The sequence below is a fragment of the Dendrobates tinctorius genome, unplaced genomic scaffold (genome assembly GCF_039654945.1).
Source record: "Dendrobates tinctorius isolate UK_male_01 unplaced genomic scaffold, ASM3965494v1 ptg000254l, whole genome shotgun sequence".
Taxonomy (NCBI): Eukaryota; Metazoa; Chordata; class Amphibia; order Anura; family Dendrobatidae; genus Dendrobates; species Dendrobates tinctorius.
Genome location: NW_027361921.1, coordinates 15,431,980 through 15,454,005, shown reverse-complemented (window position 1 = coordinate 15,454,005; position 22,026 = coordinate 15,431,980). Strand labels below are relative to the sequence as shown.

Genomic DNA, 22,026 nt, shown 5'->3' with positions numbered 1-22,026 from the left:
CTCCCCTGGAGGAAGGCAAAGCCAGTGTGGCAACCATACTCCTGGGGGCACCACAAGTATCTCCATAATGGTCTAGAAGGTTTCTGCAGCTTTAGCAGGAATCTATATTACAATCATGCATCTGTCTTGCTCTGAGCTGGTCAAGGTGTGAGATTTGTCATTCACAGACTTTGAAGCTTTGTCCCTCCTGCTGGGCTATCTGCACACTGAAAAGGGTTTTATAATCCCACACACATAGAACACAAATGATTGACATGAAATTATATCTCCCATGCTCTTCACAGTAGTAAAAATACTTTTTATCTATTAAAATAATTCTGCAAGTCTCTTGCTGAATTGGCAATCACTACCATATATAGTTTAACTTCCACTGCATTTTTCAGTGTGCAAGTAGGAGAGGCTGACCTAGAAGGAAGGGGAGGGGGTAGGAATCTTCCTTCCCCCTATGAAGTAAGTGGAGCTTCAATACTAGCTTTTTAACTCCCCTTGTGGACCTATCGTGCACTTTGGCTGGCGCTCCTTTTTTTGTTTGCTTTTCCACTGGCTCCAGAGAAACTGGATAATTCCATTGAACAGAGGAAGCCTCTGTACTTCTCAGCCTCTAAGTATGTGAATCCTAGATTTGTTGACTGACTCTCATGAGATCCCTTTTTGTAATTACATGTTCCTGCTGGAGGTCCTACTTTAATGACAGTTGAAGTGTCAGCTCTTTCTCACTTCCTCAGTTATAAATAATCCCATATGTTCAATGTGAGGGTGATACGTCCCACTTCCAGAGGTGTCCTTATGGATTTTACAATATTTCTCTACAACAATGACTGTTAATTAAGCAGTAATATACTAAAATATATTATCATGAAAATATATAATATACTGTATATAGTTTATATAGTATTTTTTTGTGTACTGACTGTGACATTATTTGGTATTGGTTTATTCAGCATGTTGAAAAGTGTACTATACAAGCACTCCCGCATATCACTTGGATCCTCCTCCAGATTACATTCATCTTTGTGCCCATGACTTCATAATATTATATTGCTTGGTCCAAAAGTGATGTAATTATTAATTAGTCCTCATTTTACTCATTTAAAACTTTTTTAGAACTACAAGCAGTAGGTGATATGACAGTATTGACTTAGATGTATTATGTCTTGCAGAAAAAGATTTGTTTGGTGCTGAACCATTTGATCCATTTTGCTGTGCTGTGGGTGACTATACACCAGACATACAGTCTAAACTGGATGAGATGCAGGTAAGTCATTAGGTTGCCTATTTTAGGGTTATATATCAGATTGTTTGGTGTGAAACTACGTGAAGCTTAATATGCAAACGGCTTTGGGGGATATAAAACAAAGATTTAGTTTATATGAACACTCTGTAAATATTGGTGCAGATCAAAGGGATTGTCCGGTATTAAACTATAAGTCTGCAGTCATTTCTTGTGACTGCAGACTTGTGAATCCTAACATTACACAAACTAGACACTGTGAGGATACTCCCATGCCGACAGCGGAAATGGTGGGAATTTGCGATATGCATACTCCCAACCACATTCAAACCCAGACCATTTCTGACCTCGCTCAATACACTGTGCTCTAAATGATGTAAGGACTGACATGTCTACAGTCACAAAGAGTTTAATACTGGACAGCCCATTTAACTCTCTTGGCCTAGTTTTTGATAATTGCATTTTCATGGATGAGACTTTAAGAACTAAACTAGTTTGATTCATGGTACTGCACTTGTTTCCAATGACTTCATGTAGTCAATGAAACTTGCGCATAAAACATTATATAGCGTTAGAATCTTGTGTAATAAAATTAATACAAGTAAGCAGTGTTAATTTTACTAGAATTAAAGTGTTGAAAATTATGAAATGAAGCTGCATTGCTATTGAAAAGTTCTATACAGTAGAGACTGTGCCTGGGTATGATTGGGACCAACAGTCTTCGAATGTCTGCTCTAAATGTCAAGTGTTTCCAAATAAAATACAAATTGTGATGGTTTCCAGATTCTGTTATAGTACATCATTAAGAAAAGCAATTTTCTACAAACCTTTGCTCTCATCTAGGCCAAACTACACTTATCACAAAAATTAAAACAGTGAGGATAGTATTCTAAAATAAATAATTATTAATAGAATATATAATGAAAACTAAATATCAAAACAACCCATCTGAAAAAATGGATGGCAGACCATCCGGTGAAAGGACCACTGTACACTCAGGGTATGGTGGAAGATGAAACCGGCAGGGTATCAAAGGGATAATATTATGTGTGTAATATATAATATATAAAGCAACACATAAAATAGAATAATCAGAAAAATGGCCTTTATTAAAATATAAAACAACATTAGATGTACACTTAGAACGAATAAAAAGGCATCCCAAATGTATACATGGTATTATAGTTATATAATAAGCTTTATAATAGAGCGTTTCTAATAACCATGCCAAACTGGCTCAATAATGAACAGGTAAAAAATGCATATAATGGCCCCAAAAAGTAAATAATAAATAAATATAGTGCAATGTGTGGCAAAAGATGATGTTGGCGAAGGCCAACAAAAAATAAAGTGCACAGATAATATGGACAATGAATGCCAATACGTGATGAAGTGAAACGCCACACAATGGAAAAAGGGGGGGGAACCAAGAAATGAACAATTACCTGGTGAGCAAGTGAATGGTGTCTGGTAACACGCCCCGACCTGGAGATCAACTCCGAAACTGGCTCACCAGGTAATTGTTCATTTCTTGGTTCCCCCCCCCCCCTTTTCCATTGTGTGGCGTTTCACTTCATCACGTATTGGCATTCATTGTCCATATTATCTGTGCACTTTATTTTTTGTTGGCCTTCGCCAACATCATCTTTTGCCACACATTGCACTATATTTATTTATTATTTTTTGGGGCCATTATATGCATTTTTTTACCTGTTCATTATTGAGCCAGCTTGGCATGGTTATTAGAAAAGCTCTATTATAAAGCTTATTATATAATTATAATACCATGTATACATTTGGGATGCCTTTTTATTCGTTCTAAGTCTACATCTATTGTTGTTTTATATTTTAATAAAGGCCTTTTTTCTGATTATTCTATTTTGTGTGTTGCTTTATATATTATATATTACACACATAATATTATCCCTTTGATACCCTGCCGGTTTCATCTTCCACCATACCCTGAGTGTACAGTGGTACTTATCACAAAAAAAAGAAAAGTACGTGCCATTGATTAGCATTTACTCATTATGACTTTGCTTTTGTTATTTTTAAAGCCTTCCTTGATTTTGTCTTTCTGATTTCCCTTAATGCTTCATTGGATTTTAGCGGCAGAGATGGTTAGTAGTCTGACTATTATCATTGCAGATGCAAATATATTACAGTGCTCTGCATAAATGAGTACTACCCCTTTGAAGAGTAAGAGTTTAACCCCTCACTACCAAGGGTGGTTTGCACGTTAACTCCCGGGCCAATTTTTACAATTCTGACCACTGTCCCTTTATGAGGTAATAACTCTGAAACGCTTTCATGGATCCCGGTGATTCTAACATTGTTTTCTCATGATATATTGTACTTCATGATAGTGGTAAAATTTCATTCAAATAACTTGCATTTATTTGTGAAAAAAATGGAAATTTGGCAAAAATGTTTAAAATTTCCCAATTTTCAAACTTTGAATTTTATGCCATTAAATCACAGAGATAAGGCACACAAAAAACTTAATAAATAACATTTCACACATGTTTACTTTACATCAGCACAATTTTGGAACCAAAAATTTTTTTTGTTAGGAAGTTATAAGGGTTAAAAGTTGACCAGCGATTTCTCATTTTTGCAATACCATTTTATTTTTATGGACCACATCACATTTGAAGCCACTTTGAGGGGTCTATATGATAGAAAATACCCAAAAGTGACACCATTCTAAAAACTGCACCCCTTAAGGTGCTCAAAACCACATTCAAGAAGTTTATTAACCCTTTAGGTGCGTCACAGGAATTTTTTTTAATATTTAAAAAAAATGAACATCTAACTTTTTTTCACAAAAAAAATACTTCAGGTTCAATTTTTTTTATTTTACCAAGGGTAACAGGAGAAATTGGACTGCAAAAGATATTGTGCAGTTTGTCCTGAGTACGCTGTTACTTGATATGTGGGGGGAACCACTGTTTCAGCGCATGGCAGAGCTCAGAAGGGAAGGAGCGGCGTTTGACTTTTTCAATGCAAAATTGGCTGAAATTCAGATCGGACGCCATGTCACGTTTGGAGAGCCCCTGATGTACCTAAACAGTGGAAACCCCCCACAAGTGACCCCATTTTGGAAACTAGCCCCCCAAAGAACTTATCTAGATGTGTAGTGAGAACTTTGAACCCACAAGATCTTCACAGAAGTTTATAACGTACAGCGGTACAATTAAAAATTCATATTTTTTCCACAAAAATGATATTTTCACCCCCAATTTTTATTTTCCCAAGGGTAACAGGACCCTAAAAGTTATTGTACAATTTGTCCTGAGTATGCTGGTACCCCATATGTGGGTGTAAACGACTATTTGGGCGCATGGCAGAGCTCAGAAGGGAAGCAGTGCCATTTGACTTTTTTGGCTGGAATTGAGATCGGACACCATGTCGCGATTGGAAAACCCCTGATGTGCCAAAACAGTGGAAACCCCCCACAAATGACATGATTTTGGAAACTAAACCCCCCAAGGAACTTATCTAGATGTGTGGTGAGAACTTTGAACCCCCAAGGGCTTCACAGAAGTTTATAACGCCCGGGCGTGAAAATAAAAAAATCGTATTTTTTCCACAAACATGATCTTTTAGTCACCAATTTTTTTATTTTCCCAAGGGTATCAGGAGAAATTGGACCCCAAAGTTGTTGTCCAATTTGTCCTGAGTACGCTGATACCTCATATGTGGGAGAAAACTACTGTATTGGCACACGTCAGGGCCCAGGAGGGAAGTAGTGACGTTTTGGAATGCAGACTTTGATGGAATGGTTTGCGGGTGTCATGTGCGTTTGGAGAGCCCCTGATGTACCTAAACTATTGAAACTCCCCACAAGTGACCCCATTTTGGAAACTAGACCCCCCACGGAACTTATCTAAATGTGTGGTGAGCACTTTGAACCCCCAAGTGCTTCACAGAAGTTTATAATGCCCAGGCGTGAAAATAAAAAAATCGTATTTTTTCCACAAACATGATCTTTTAGTCACCAATTTTTTTATTTTCCCAAGGGTACCAGGAGAAATTGGACAGCAAAAGTTGTTGTCCAATTTGTCCTGAGTACGCTAATACCCCATACGTGGGAGAAAACTACTGTATGTGCACACGTCGGGGCTCGGAAGGGAAATAGTGGCGTTTTGGAATGCAGACTTTGATGGAATGGTCTGCGGGTGTCATGTTGCCTTTGGAGAGCCCCTAATGTACCTAAACAGTGGAAACTCACCACAAATGACCCCATTTTGGAAACTAGACCCCCTAAGGAACTTATCTAGATGTGTGGTAAGCACTTTGAACCCCCCAGTGCTTCACAGAAGTTTATAATGACCGGGTGTGAAAATAAAAAAATGGTATTTTTTTCAACAAACATGATCATTTAGTCACCAATTTTTTTATTTTTCCAAGGGTATCAGGAGAAATTGGACCCCAAAAGTTGTTGTCCAATTTGTCCTGAGTACGCTGATACCTCATATGTGGGAGAAAACTACTGTATTGGCACACGTCAGGGCCCAGGAGGGAAGTAGTGACGTTTTGGAATGCAGACTTTGATGGAATGGTTTGCGGGTGTCATGTGCGTTTGGAGAGCCCCTGATGTACCTAAACTATTGAAACTCCCCACAAGTGACCCCATTTTGGAAATTAGACCCCCCACGGAACTTATCTAAATGTGTGGTGAGCACTTTGAACCCCCAAGTGCTTCACAGAAGTTTATAACGCCCAGGCGTGAAAATAAAAAAATCGTATTTTTTCCACAAACATGATCTTTAGTCACCAATTTTTTTATTTTCCCAAGGGTACCAGGAGAAATTGGACCGCAAAAGTTGTTGTCCAATTTGTTCTGAGTATGCTAATACTCCATATGTGGGAGAAAACTACTGTATGTGCACACCTCGGGGGCTCGGAAGGGAAGTAGTGACATTTTGGAATGCAGACTTTGATGGAATGGTCTGCGGGTGTCATGTTGCCTTTGGAGAGCCCCTAATGTACCTAAATAGTGAAAACTCCCCACAAATGAGCCCATTTTAGAAACTAGACCCCCTAAGGAACTTATCTAGATGTGTGGTGAGCACTTTGAACCCCCCAGTGCTTCACAGAAGTTTATAACGACCGGGTGTGAAAATAAAAAAATGGTATTTTTTCAACAAACATGATCTTTTAGTCCCCATTTTTTTATTTTCCCAAGGGTAACAGGAGAAATTGGACCCCAAAAGTTGTTGTCCAATTTGTCCTGAGTACGCTGAGTTCCCCCACGGAACTTATCTAAATGTGTGGTGAGCACTTTGAACCCCCAAGTGCTTCACAGAAGTTTATAACGCCCAGGCGTGAAAATAAAAAAAATCATTTTTTTCCACAAAAATCATTTTTTGCCCCCAATTTTTTATTTTCCTAAGGGTAACAGGAGAAATTGGACCCCAAAAGTTGTTTTTCAATTTGTCCTGAGTAGGTTGATACCCCATATGTGGGGGTAAACCACTGTTTGGGCGCATGGCAGAGCTTGGAAGGGAAGGAGCACCATTTGACTTTTTCAATGCAGAATTGGCTGGAATTGAGATCAGATGCCATGTTGCATTTGGAGAGCACCTGATGTGCCCAAACAGAGGAAACCCCCCAATTATAACTCCAACCCTAACCCCAACACACCCCTAACCCTAATCTCAGCCCTAACTCTAGCCCTAACCCTAGCCCTAACCCTAACCATAGCCCTAACCCTAACCCTAATGGGAAAATGGAAATAAATATATTTTCTTTTAATTTTATTATTTTTCCCTAACTAAGGGGGTGATAACGGGGGTTTTGATTTACTATTTATGATGGGTTTTTATGTTTGGCAGCTGTCACACGCTAAAAGACGCTTTTTATTGTAAAAATAGTTTTTGCATCACCACATATTGAAAGCTATAATTTTTCCATATTTTGACCCACTGAGTCATGTGAGGTCTTATTTTTTGTGTGACGAGTTGACGTTTTTATTAATATCATTTTCGGGCACGTGACAACTTTTGATCGCTTTTTATTCCGATTTTTGGGACGCAGAATGAACAAAAAACAGCGTTTCATGAATTTCTTTTGGGGGGTGCATTTACACCTTTCCACCTGCGGTAAAATTGATAAAGCGCTTTTAATCTTCGGGTCAGTACGGTTACAGCGATACCTCATTTAGGTCTTTTTTATGTTTTGGCGCTTTTATGCAATGAAAACAATTTTGTATAAAAAATTATTTTTGCATTGCTTTATTCTGTGAGCTATAACTTTTTAAATTTTTTTGCTGATGATGCTGTATGGTGGTCCGTTTTTTGCGGGACAAGATGACGTTTTCAGCGATACCATGGATATTTATATACGTCTTTTTGATCGCATGTTATTGCATTTTTTGTTCGGCGGTATGATAATAAATCATTATTTTTGCTTTGTTTTTTATTTTTATTTTTTAAGGGGTTCACTAAAGGGGTTAACTAATGGGACAGTTTTATAGGGCAGGTCGTTACGGATGCGGAGACACAAAATATGTGTACTTTTATTGTTTTTTTTTATTTCCAATTAATTAATTTATTTGGGAATATTTTTTTTTTTAAACTTATTTAGCGATTTTTTTTAACATTATTTTTAAAACTTTGTTTTTTAACTTTATTACATTGTCCCAGGGGGGACATAACTGTCATGTGACAGATCGCTGATCTGTCACATCACAGATCACTGTGACAGATCAGCGATCTGTCACAGGCACTGCACAAGGCTTCCTCGTGCCTGCGCTTTGCAGGCACTGAGGAGGCCAGCTCCCTGCAGGCCCCCGAAGGTCCCCGTCGCCATCTTGGATCCGGGGACCTGCGGGGATGGAGCCCCCCTCTGCAGCACTGCACATTGCGCTGCTGTGGGGGGGCTCAGGGAAGCACGAAGGGAGCCCCCTCCCTGCCGATGCTTCCCTTTAACCCCCGGTACACCGCGATCGTGTTTGATCGCGGTGTGCAAGGGGTTAACGTGTCAGGGGCGGTCCATGACCGCCCCTGACACATTGTGCCGGGTGTCAGCCGTGATAATCAGGTGACACTCGGCCGCGATCAGCGGCGCTCACCACGTGGGCGCCGCTGATCGCTATGACGTAATATTCCGTCCATGGGAATTAGGTCCAGGGTCACATGGACGGAATATTATGTCCATTGTAGGAAAGGGGTTAATCAATATCACGGAACATAACAATAATTTAAAAAATGTTGACAAGACTGTTTCAATTCATAACATGAAAGTAAAGTTAATAATATACTTTAACTTTATTTACAAAATCTTCAGTTTTACTCAAACTGAATGCATATTGTGCCTAGAGTGAAACATGAGGTTGGCAGAGTAATGTGGGACTGCATGAGTGTTGCTGGTGATGGAGAGCTACATTACATTGATGGTATTGTGAATTCACAGATGAACTGCTCTGTATTGAATGAGAAAATGCTACCATCACTCCGTGCTCCTGATAGATGTGAACTTTTCCAACATGACAATGATCCAAAACACACATCTGTTGCATCTTTGAAACAGAGTGAAAGTGATTTAGTGGCCAAGTGTGTATTCTGTGCATCCAAGCTTTCAAAGAGGTTGCTCTTCAAGAATGGAAAAAGAAAGAGCTTGCAATATATCTCCAACTTGCTCATGTCATGCCTAGAGGGCTTGGTGCTGACCTTAAAGATCATGGAAGTCACACAAAGTACCAGATGTAGTAGTTTTGATGTTGATTTTGAAACCATTAATTTGAGTAAAACTGAAGATTTTGTAATGAAACTTGTATTATTAATCCCTTTCTGACATATGACGTACTATCCTCTCCAAGTGACCCTGGCCCATGTGACCGTGGGTGGGATAGTACGTCGTCGCGATCAGCTGCATTAACAGGGAGAGCGCAGCTGATCACGGCCGGGTGTTAGCTAATTATCACAGCTGACACCCGGCACTATGTGCCAGGATTGGTCAGGGACCACTCCCGGCACTTTAACCCCCGGCACACTGCGATCAAACATGATCGCAGTGTAATGATGGCATAGAGAAGCATCGCGCAGGGAGGGGGTTCCCTGCATGCTTCCCTGAGACCCTCAGAACAATACGATGTGATCACTTTGTTCTGAGGGCCTCCTCCCTTCAGGCCCCTGGATCCAAGATGACTGTGGGGTCCTGCAGGGAGGTGGCTTGTCACTGCCTGATGAGAGCAGGCACTGAGAAGCCTCATGCACTGCCTGTCAGATCACTGATCTGACACAGTGCTCTGCAAAGTGTCAGATCAGCGATCTGACACTATATAGTGATGTCCCACCGTGGGACAAAGTAAAAAAGTATAAAAACAATTATCATATGTAAAAATAATTTTAAAAATTCCTAAATAAAGAAAAAAAATATTTCCCAGTAAATTCATTTTTTGTGTAAATAAAAAAACTAAACAATAAAAGTACACATAATTAGTATTGCCACGTCCATGATGACCCCCCCTATAAAATTATCCCACTAGTTAACCCCCTTAGTGAACCCCTTAAAAAAAAATTAAAAAAACAAGGCAAAGAAACAATGCTTTATTATCATACTGCCGAACAAAAAGTGGAATAACACGCGATCAAAAAGATGGATATAAATAAACATGAAAATGTCATCTTGTCCCACAAAAAATGAGCCGCCACACAGCCTCATCAGCAAAACAATAAAAAAGTTATAGCTCACAGAATAAAGCGATGCAAAAATAATTTTTTATATAAAATTGTTTTTATTGTATAAAAGCATCAAAACATGAAAAGATGATATAAATGAGGTATCGCTGTCATCGTACTGACCCAAAGAATAAAACCGCTTTATCAATTTTACCACACGTGGAATGGTATAAATGCCCCCCTCCAAAAGAAATTCATGAATTGCTGGTTTTTGTTCATTCTGCCTCTTAAAAATCGTAATAAAAAGCGATCAAAATATGTCATGTGCCCGAAAATGACACCAATGAAAACGTCAACTCGTCCCGCAAAAGCAAGACCTGACATGACTCTGTGGGCCAAAATATGGAAAAATTATGGCTCTCAAAATGTGGTGATGCAAAAACTATTTTTTACAATAAAAAGCATCTTTTAGCATGTGACAGCTGCAAAGCATACAAACCTGCTATAAATAGTAAATCAAACCCCCCGTTGCTAGGGAAAAATAATAAAATTTAAAAAAATGTATTTATTTCCATTTTCCAATTAGGGTTATGGTTAGGTTTGGGGCTAGGGTTAGGGCTATGGGTGTGTTGGAATTAGGGATGGAATTAGAATTAGGGGGTTTCCACTGTTTAGGCACATCAGGGGCTCTCCAAACATGACATGGCGTCTGATCTCAATTCCAGACAATTCTGCATTGAAAAAATCAAACAGTGCGCCTTTTCACCCTGTTCCTAGTTTATCACCCGGTCAGAAGTCACAGGAAACATTTGACCCCAACCTTAGTCACTCCGAGGATCTGTTTGATCCATTTCCTTTTGTTACCTCTGGCCTCTCACCACGCGACATTGAAGAGGAACGTGAAGGGGTATCGTCTGTTGATGATGGCCAAATATTTGAAACCACACGGCCAGAAGAAAGCCGCTTTTATCCACGTGATATACCGGGTGAAGAGGTGGAGGCTGATGGTGATGTCACACAGTTGCCATCTGGCCAGTCGCCAATATCAACAATGTCAACGTGGAAGGAGGATGACATGGATGATGAGGTGGTCGATGATGAGACCACAGATCTGACCTGACACATTGGCAGTGGCACGCATAGCCAGCACAGCAGCACAGAGGAAGAAGGTGGATACATAGCACCAACCAAGGCACCAAGGGCTACTGGTTTGAGCACAGTGCGAAGTGTGTCAACTATTGCGAAGAGCAATTCCTCTGTGCCCCAAGTCAAGGCAAGGGTGCGTTCAGCCACTGTCTGGAAAATTTTTTCTGACAGTCCTTCTGAACCAAATGTTGTCATCTGTAGCATCTGTCATAGGAAGCTGAGCAGAGGCCAGGGCAAAGGCAACCAAATCACCACCAGTATGCGGAAACACATGGCAGCCAAGGACCCTAGTCGATGGGCTGAACTACAGGGTACCAAATCATTGTCTGCGTCTTCGAGTCAAACCACTGCCATGTCACCTGTGATACCTCCTTTCCAATCTGCTGGGCAGGAAGCAGGTGATCATCATAACTCTTGCTCACAAGCTGCAGTTGCACAGACACAGGCCACAACAAGCTCATCCACTTGTTTGTCCCAGGAAAGCGTCCAATTGTCCGTGCCCCAGATGTATGAAAGGAGGCGTAAATACCAAGCCACGCACCCACAAGCACAAAAACTGAATACACACATTGCCAAGTTGCTAGCCATGGAGATGTTGCCATTTAGGCTTGTGGGGACACAGTCTTTCTGTGATCTTTTGGCTGTGGCTGCCCCAAGATACTCGGTTCCCAGCTGGCACTATTTTTCCCGGTGTGCCATCCCCGCGTTACCCAAGCACGTCTTAAACAATCTAAAGCATGCTCTCACCAATGCCATAACCGGGAAAGTCCATCTTTACAACAGACACGTGGACAAGTACTTGAGGCCAGGGATGATACTGGCTCAACCTGGTGGAGGGTGTGACAAAGTCTCAAACTGGACCATCAACACATCCTACCCACGCCACGAATAGCGGGCCCAACCTCAATCAGGGTTTCCGCCTCATCATATATGTCCAGTCTCCCCTCTTTATCCTCCTCCGCCTCGTTATCCTATGCTGAATTACCCTCCACATCACGCCCAAGTTGGGAGCTGTGCAGCAGCGCATCGGCAAAGCGCTCTGCTGAAGCTGATCTGCTTAGGTGAAACACCGCACACTGCAGCAGAGCTGTGGCAAGGACTAAAACAACAGACTGATCAGTGGCTCTCCCCACTGCAACTCCAACCTGGTCTGGTTGTCTGCAACAATGGGCGAAACCTGGTGGCGGCTTTAAAGCTCGGGAAGCTGGTGCACGTGCCATGCATGGCTCATGTGCTGAACCTAGTGGTGCAGAAATTTCTAAAAACATGCCCTGACTTGCCGCCTTTCCTCAACCGCTGTTGCAGGTCTTGCAGCACTTCAAAGCAATTTAATTTGCCAAACCACAGACTCATGTGCGACCTGCAAACACGGTGGAACTCAACATCATATGTTGGCAAGGGTAAGTGAGCAGCAGAGGGCACTTGCTGAATACCAGTTTAAACATGCCCATCACACTGAGACTCAGCCAAGACACATAACAACTGTCGAGTGGGTGTGGATCACTGATATTTGTGAGGTGCTTGATAACTTTGATTACTGCACCAAGCTTGTGAGAGGTGATCAGGCTATTATCAGCATAACCATCCCTATGCTATGTCTGCTGAAAAAAATTGCTGCAGAATCAAAATATGGAATCTTTGCCCAGCAGCTGGGTATAGAGCAAGATTTCACAATGGGTGATCCTACCCAGCCCAGCCAATATCATCAGGTAACATTGGGGGATGAAGATGATGATGAAAATGAGGAGGGAGAGGACTTCTTTTTCTGTGGTACCGAGGGGACGCCTCATGCTACAGAGGGGAATCCCAACCCCAGCTTCATGTCTGTCCAGCATGGGTGGGCTGGAGAGGAGGAGGTGGAGGAGGAGCGTCAGTGTGAGGAGAGGATGGGTATTGTTCCTCCTTCTTGGGTCACAGAAGATTTGCCTCTTTGCAGCTTGGCACACACAGCACACTTCATATCTGACTGTCTGTGCCAAGACGCTCGCGTAATCCATATTTTAAATAGCAACCTATACTGGTTGGCCACCTTTCTAGACCCATGGTACAAGGGCAAATTTCCTTCACTACTGTTGCAGTCACCAAGGGGTTTTCACAATGGAATTCTTCAAGAAGGCCGTTGTCGATCATTTGATGGCAACAGCACCCTCAGACACCACTGCTAGCAGAGATACCAGCTCTGTGCAACAGCATGCATTAATGGGGAGAGAGACGCCAAACAGGTCCAAAAGAGGTGGTGGTAAAATGTCCACAAACTGGGCCATCTTCAATAAACCTGTTCATCACCAAGGACTAGCTGGAACAGTAGCAATGTCAAGGAGGGAGAAGTTGAACAAGATGGTCAATGACTGTCTAAGTGACCATACCTGCATCCTTCCTGATGCTTCTGTACCATTTAATTACTGGGTATCCAAGCTGCATAGTTGGCCCGACCTCTCCTTCTATGCCTTGGAGGTGCTGGCCTGCCCTGCTGCTAGTGTGATGTCAGAGCATGTTTTCAGTGCCGCTGGGGCAATCATCACAGATACACACACACACGGTTGACTACAGAGAATGCAGACAGGCTGACTCTGATAAAATTTATCAAGGACTGGATTTCGCAACAGTATTTAAGCCCTCCTGATGGCAGTATCCCAACCTAAAGTCACCCAAAACATTGTTTTTTTTTTAAAATTGGTGATTACGTCCATCCCTTCCCATACAAGCCCCTTTTCTTCTTCTTACACATGTTTTCAAAACCTGCTACTGCCACATGTACCTCATAGTCAATAAGCTAAAAACAATGTTACGTTAATTAATATTTCCCATTGGACGCACTTGTGATGAGAGTGAGACCCTTTTTCCTTCATCAACCATTTTATCATGCCCCTTGGGCTAATTTTTGGAGACACTATGGCTATGACTGGACACTGGGCACTGCAACCTCTATGCTAGTAGTCCTAGCTTCATCATAATTTTTTGGCTCTTCAGACCTGTCTTGCTTCCTTCATCAACTATGATACAGCCCCTTGGGCAAATTTTTGGACACACTATGGCTATACCTGGACACTGGGCACTGCAACCTCTATGCTAGTAGTCCTAGCTTCACCATAATTGTTTGGCCCTTCAGACCTGCCTTGCTTTCTTCATCAACCATGATACAGCTCCTAGGGCTGTTTTGAATACACTATGTCTATGCCTACACATTGGGCAGTGGCAGTGGAACAACAAGGACAGTAGTCCAAGCTTTATAATTGTGAATCCCTTGTGATGATTACGATGAGTGGCTTCTTCCTGCTTTAACCATCACACAGCCCCTAGGGCGGATCGCTCTCCTTACACCACTAACACACTGTAGCTGTCAGAAGATCACCTCCATCATCACTCACTCTTACGGCATTTCTGATATATCACTGGCACTGCGCAAGTGGCGTATGAGTCCCGCTCTTCTGGCAAAAAAACACAGGACTTCAAATAGTGTTTGTACATTCTAGTGAAGCAGTGGTGTAAAACCACAGGTGCAGCCCCTGACCAGGTGCCCCCTGTTATATACATTTGTTTACAGCATACTTTTTTTAACATTTACACATTTTTTTAGCCTTTTCCTTAGTCCCCAGACTGCTTTGTAGGGTCCAGCAGACAATTACTCGCATTTTCTATTGACTATCATTGGACTCGCTAATTGTACCAAATACCCGAGTATTACAGTATACTCGGTACGAGTATAGCAAGTCTGAATACTTCACTACTCACTCATCCCTCCTCACCACATATCTAGATAAGTTCCTTGGGGGGTTTAGTTTCCAAAATGTCATCACTTGTGGGAAGTTTCAACTGTTTAGGCACATCAGGGGCTCTCCAAACGCGACTTGGCGTCCGATCTCAATTCCAGCCAATTTTGTGTTGAAAAAGTCAAATGGCGCGCTTTCCCTTCCGAGCTCTGCCATACACCCAAACACTGGTCCCCCCCACATATAGCATATCAGCATACTAAGGACAAATTGCCCAATAACTTTTTGGGTCCAATTTCTCCTGTTATCCTTGGGAAAATAAAAATTGGACCTGAAATAATTTTTTGTGAAAAAAGTTAAATGTTCATTGTTTTTAAACATTCAAAATATTCCTGTGAAGCACCTGAAGGGTTAATAAACTTCTTGAATGTGGTTTTGAGCACCTTGAGGGGTGCAGTTTTTAGAATGGTGTAACTTTTGGGTATTTTCAATCATATAGACCCGTTAAAGTGACTTCAAATGTGATGTGGTCCCCCCAAAAAATGATGTTGTAAAAATGAGAAATCGCTGGTTAACTTTTAACCCTTATAAGTTCATAACCCAAAAAAATTTTGGCTCCAAAATTGTGCTGATGTAAAAGTAGACATGTGGGAAATATTACTTGTTAGGTATTGTATGTGCAATATCTCTGTGATTTAAGGGCATAAAAATTCAAAGTTGAAAAATTGCAAAATTTTCAAAATTTTTGCCAAATTTCGTTTTTTTTTCACAAATAAATGCAAGACATATCAAAGAAATTTTACCACTAACATGAACCATAAGTTATCAGAAAACAATGTCAGATTCACTGGGATCCATGGAAGCATTCCAGAGTTACTACCTCATAAAGGGACAGTGGTCAGAATTGTAAAAATTGGCCTGGTCATTAATGTGCAAACCACCCTTGGGGGTAAAGGGGTTAAGATTACTTTCATGCTATGGGTTAAAAATTTATTCTTTAAAACTAAGTCTTGTTTCAAGTTTAGAAATTGTTTTTCTATTCAGTGAGACATTGATTAAAATCTTACTTTTCAAGGGAGGTGTACTGATTTATGCTGGGCATTGCATATGCATATACAGAAATGTATATTTTGTCTGTGTTGGATGTGTGTAATTTGTTTCTGCTTATGGATGAACATGATTGAGAAGGTGTAACATCTTTAATTGTTTTCATCAGATTCTCAAAAAAGTTTTTCTTTTTTTTATCTTGGACTTTAATTGTGTAATTGTTTCCAATATTTTTTAGTCGAGAAACATAAAGAATGCAAAAATAGTCCATATAAATATTTCACTGCGATTAATACAGCAAGTGGTTACTCCAAAGTCAACACAAAATGGAACCTTTAATGATTACTGCAGTCTAATAATTTTAACCCCTCTCTGACATCAGATGTACCATTCCGTCCACACAGTCCGTGGAAGCACACTGACATGTGCACAGACTAGAGTTGAGCGAAACGGGTCGAAAAATTTCAAAAGTCGCCGACTTTTGGCAAAGTCGGGTTTCATAAAACAAAACCCGACCCTAGGATGAGGTCGGCCACGAGGGCGGCAACTTAAGCGCCAAAGTCGCGTTTCAAAAGTTTTTTTGCGCTCTTTTTCAGCCAATCAGGATCCACGGACACTGTGGGCAACGTGATGACATAGGCAGGGGTCACCACCATCTTTCAGAAGGGCATGCAAGTGATTGGCTTGCTTTGGTGGGCGTCACAGGGGGTATAAATGGGCGTGCACGCCGACCGCCATGTTACTCATGCTGATCTCAGAATAGGGAGAGCTGCTGCTGATTTTGTAGGGAGAGCGTTAGGCAGGGAAGAAGACACCAAAAACTGCTTCTGCTGCTAGCGATTTTGCCTGTACAACACACCAGTCACTGTGTGTGCAGTGCAAGTGGAGGCTATATTTTGCTGGATCAGCGGTGTTGGTTGTTAGGCTGCCTTTTTTTTTTTTTTTTTGTCCTGGTGAGGTACTGAGCGTGCATTTTTTCACACCATACAGCGGTGCACACTCCTCACACATTACAGTGTAACGGCTGTTATCACAGCCACAGTGAAGCTATCTGTGTGTCACTCTGTAAGGATAAGTCGAGGACATGTTCCGTTCTTAAAGACCTGCACCTTCTAGTTTTGTCTAGCTTTCAAACAGTTAAATATATTTGCTGTTTGATCACATTCAAAACTATAGAGAGACAGCGTGTGTCAGTCCGTATACTTAAAAAACATGGAGCTTGACAATTTTACGTACACCGGACAGCCGTGTACATGCACGCTCCTCTCTCAGTACCGTGTAACGGCTGTTATCACGGCCACAGTGAAGCTATCTGTGTGTCGCTCTGTAAGGATAAGTCGAGGACTTGTTCCGTTCTAACAGACCTACACTCTAGGGAGATTCCTATTCTGCCCAATTCTATATACACCTTGTAGTTTGTCATACACTAGCCAATTTCTGCCTGTGACATAGCGCTGTAATATTCACAGGGCCTCACACAATCCAAAAGTGTCCAGTGTCCACAAGTGTGTGCAGAAATTCAAAATCTCCGTTATCCTCTTGTCACATTTTTCACACCTGCGACATCAAGCCTGTGACATAGCGCTGTGATATTCAGTGGGCCTCACACAATCCAAAAGTGTCCAGTGTCCACAAGTGTGTGCAGAAATTCAAAATCTCCGTTATCCTCTAGTGACATTTTTCACACCTGTGACATCGAGCCTGTGACATAGCGCTCTGATATTCAGTGGGCCTCACACAATCCAAAAGTGTCCAGTGTCCACAAGTGTGTGCAGAAATTCAAAATCTCCGTTATCCTCTAGTGACATTTTTCACACCTGCAACATCGAGCCTGTGACATAGCGCTGTGATATTCAGTGGGCCTCACACAATCCAAAAGTGTCCAGTGTCCACAAGTGTGTGCAGAAATTCAAAATCTCCGTTATCCTCTAGTGACATTTTTCACACCTGCGACATCGAGCCTGTGACATAGCGCTGTGATATTCAGTGAGCCTCACACAATCCAAAAGTGTCCAGTGTCCACAAGTGTGTGCAGAAATTCAAAATCTCCGTTATCCTCTAGTGACATTTTTCACACCTGCGACATCGAGCCTGTGACATAGCGCTGTGATATTCAGTGGGCCTCACACAATCCAAAAGTGTCCAGTGTCCACAAGTGTGTGCAGAAATTCAAAATCTCCGTTATCCTCTAGTGACATTTTTCACACCTGCGACATCGAGCCTGTGACATAGCGCTGTGATATTCAGTGGGCCTCACACAATCCAAAAGTGTCCAGTGTCCACAATAATGGGACAGTTTCCATCCAAAACACATAAAGAACTCTATTATCTATAGCCAAGCCATCAGATACAATCGTATATCTTCCAACCCCATGGATAGAGACAAACACCTTGGTCGCCTCAAAAAGACCTTTTTGAATCAGGGTTACCATCCAAGAACAATTGAAAACCAAATTACAAGAGCCACCAGATTGTCAAGGAATCACCTGCTACATTACAAAGCTAAAGAAGAAAATAACCGAGTGCCTCTAGTCGTCACCTACAACCCAAATCTGGAGGTGCTAAGGGGAGCTGCACGGAAATTACAACCTTTACTACAAAAAGATGCCCGATTAAAATCCATTTTTCCAGACCCCCCACTGCTGTGTTTTAGGCAGCCCCCAAATTTAAGAAGCATCATTGTCAGAAGCTCCCTGTCCTCTCCAACAGCTGCAGGAACCTTTCCTTGCAACCAGAAAAAATGTAAAACCTGTCCATTTATAATGACCACGGACAAGATAAAGATCCCCAACTCACATCAGGACTACAAGGTCCCAGGTACTTTCACCTGCATTACATCTAATGTGGTGTACTTAATTATTTGTACTAAATGTCCAACTGGGGGTCTGTATGTGGGGGAGACAGGGCAAAAGCTTAGAACAAGGATGAATGCTCATCGTCACACAATAAGAGAAAAAAGAATGGATCTACCTGTGGCAAAACATTTCTGTATCCCTGATCACAGCAGCATGGATATGAAATTACTGGTATTGAAAGGTAACTTCACATCTCAGAGAGAGAGACGAGTTTGGGAGTACAAATTTATGACGAACTTTGACACTCAGTGCTGGAATGAATGTGTCGCATGGATTTATGTCATTTTACATCAATTAAGGAATTTCCTTTTAAAACCTTGCGGGGCAACACAGAACTAGACCCCAATCAGAGGACCATAAAACATCCAGACTCCTTATCTATGAACTGGTCCAATGTTTATATTTATGTTTCTCCCTCTCCCATATTGATAGTTCTGCTTCACGTCACTTGTCTTATCTATTGCATTATTTCTAGGCTGTATTGTGCATAAATATGTGACTTCAGATTTTGTATTAGTCTAGCCTGATGAAGAGACCTGAGTAGTCTCGAAAGCTTGCAATGTATTACCATCTTTTCAGTTAGCCATTAAAAGGTATCAACTACTGAGGACTCTCAATCCTGAATATTTTTCAGTGTCCACAAGTGTGTGCAGAAATTCAAAATCTCCGTTATCCTCTAGTGACATTTTTCACACCTGCGACATCGAGCCTGTGACATAGCGCTGTGATATTCAGTGGGCCTCACACAATCCAAAAGTGTCCAGTGTTCACAAGTGTGTGCAGAAATTCAAAATCTCCCCTGTCCTATAGAAACCTTGTACCTTGTTTTACATTACTATATAGTTTGTTGGATTTTGTCTACCTTTCTACCAAAAATGAGGAAGGCTGGTGGAAGAGGCCGTGGAATTGGGCGGGGATTGGCAGCTGGTAATGATGGTGTTGGTGGTGGATCTGATGGTAGTAGCAAAAGCAAAATAGGACCGAATGCAGGAGGTGTTGAGCCTGCGTCATCGTCTGGCTCCACAAGGCCTCGAAGGCTTAGTTTTCTAGGAGTTGGCAAACCGCTTTTAAAGCCAGAGCTTCAGGAAAAAGTTTTGTCTTACATTGCTGACTCAGCCTCCAGCTCTATCGCCTCATCTTCTGAAGTTGTAAAAAATAAAAGCACTGAGTCGTTATTGGAGGCTCATGTTCATGAACCACACCTTTCCTTGTGTCCTTCATCCCAACCAAGATTGAAGGATGACGCAGGCCATACTACTGATTACTCCATGGAGCTGTTTTCACATACCATGCCTGGATTATCAAGTGAAATGGTGAATTACCCAGGCCAAGATGAATCTGACATGGAGTGCACTGATGCACAGCCACTGATAAATGATTCTGCTGGTACATTCACTCACAGCACTACATTGTCCTCGCAGTGTACAGAGCCAGATTCTGACCCTGATGAGACTCAGGTGCCCCTTCCCGCACACTATACCACCATACACGGTGACACAGAGGAAGGTGCACATGACATTGAAGAGGAGGTGATGGATGACCCAGTTGTTAACCCAGATTGGCATCCACTGGGGGAAGAGGGTGCTGCTTCCAATAGCTCAGATGAGGAGGAGGAGCATCCACAGCAGACATCGACATCGCAACAGCTGTTATCTGGCAGGCCCGGAGCACTCCAAAGACAGGTTCCAAAAATCAAAAGAGTTGCTGGACAGCTTGTACGGAGGGTCAAAAGATCACAGCGTGCTAGGCCGCAAAATGTCTGCCAAAGTAGGAAGAGTGCAGTGTGGCACTTTTTTGAACAAAATCCTCATGATCAGGCCAAGGTTATCTGTAAGAAGTGCGCAAAGACCTTTAGCCGAGGGAAAAACCTGAAAAATTTGAATACCAGTTGCATGCTTAGACATTTAACCAGCATGCACTTGCAAGCGTGGACACAACACCAAACCTCAAGTACCACATGTGCAACTGATCACAAAGAAGGTAGTCTGCAACGCTACATTGTTTCCCCCACTGTAAGCCCACCGGTTAGCACAGCAGCAAATGTTGAGGTGTCGTTGCAAGGCCACAGCAGTCAGGGAATCCCACTGTTACAGTATATCAACGAAAGACTGAATCTAGGCCATCGGAAAGAACACCAACTCCATCACCATCATCAACCCCCTCTCAGTCCACCCTGTCCACCGCTACTTCCACCATATGCAGCTCTCAAGTCCAGCTCACCCTCCCAGACACTATGAGTAGGTCAAGAAAGTACTCAGTCTCTCATCCACGTACACTGGGTTTGAATGCCCACATTGCCAAACTAATCTCGTTAGAGATGATGACCTATCGGTTGGTGGAAAGCGCAGCTTTCCACAAACTCATGGCCTATGCAGTACCACGCTATGACCTACCCAGTCGCCACTTCTTCTCTCGCAAAGCCATCCCAGCCCTCCACCATCATGTGAAAGACCGCATTGTCCATGCACTCAAGCAGTCAGTGAGTGGAAAGGTGCACCTCACAACTGATGCATGGTCCAGTCGGCATGGCCAGGGCCGTTACGTGTCCATCACTGCGCACTGGGTTAATGTGGTGGATGCAGGGTCCACAGGGGACAGCGGTGGTGGGACAGTGCTGCCTAGCCCACGGTATAGGAAACAGTTGGCTGTAGGCGTTTGACCCTCCTCCTCCTCCTCCAGAAGCGAAAGCTCGTCCACAGAGCACTCCATCTGCAGCTGCCACTGTTGCACACGAGGTGTCCCCCTATCGAGCAGCTAGTGGAAAGCGTCAGGAGGCTGTGTTGCAGATGATGTGTTTGGGCGACAGACACACCGCCGAGGTGCTGGCCGAGTACTTTCAGCAACAAACTGAGTCATGGCTGGGCAGTGTACATCTTGAGGCAGGCAAGGTAGTTAGTGATAACGGCCGTAATTTTGTGGCAGCCATAGCCCTTTCAAAACTCAGCCACATACCTTGCTTGGCTCACACCTTGAACCTGGTGGTGCAGTGCTTCCTCAATAATTATCCGGAGTTAACAGCCCTGCTCCAGAAGGTGCAAAGACTGTGCGCGCACATCCGCCGGGCGCCTGTACACTCCATTCGTATGCAGAAGCTGCAGCGATTGCTCCACCTTCCCAACCACCGCCTCGTTATCGACATTGCAACAAGGTGGAACTCCACCCTGCACATGGTTGAGCGGCTGTGCGAGCAGAGGCAGGCCATAATGCATTTGTGGGAGGATACACGGCAGCTGAATGACCCACATCTACATATGCCACTTTGTAAACCTCCCTAAGTGGGCGCCCCCCATGGCCGGGGTCACCACATAGCGCACAAAACCGTGTGAGTGCCGTTGCCCTGGACAGGTGGGTAGGCCGACTCTTGGGTGCGGGCACTGGCATAGGGTCCCTCATAGTGCAATCAAGTGTCT

The 22,026-nt window shown here is 42.6% G+C and overlaps 1 protein-coding gene across 11 annotated transcripts in view; it reads left to right on the top strand.

Annotated features, from left to right (window-relative positions):
- GULP1 (GULP PTB domain containing engulfment adaptor 1) overlaps positions 1 to 22,026 on the top strand; it is a 1,494,945-nt gene that overhangs the window by 1,416,899 nt on the left and 56,020 nt on the right. For all 11 annotated transcript variants that reach the window (XM_073558194.1, XM_073558195.1, XM_073558203.1 and 8 more), the window contains one exon: positions 1,161 to 1,255. In XM_073558194.1, the coding sequence (XP_073414295.1) occupies positions 1,161 to 1,255 (95 nt within the window). The remainder of the gene's footprint in view (positions 1 to 1,160; positions 1,256 to 22,026) is intronic.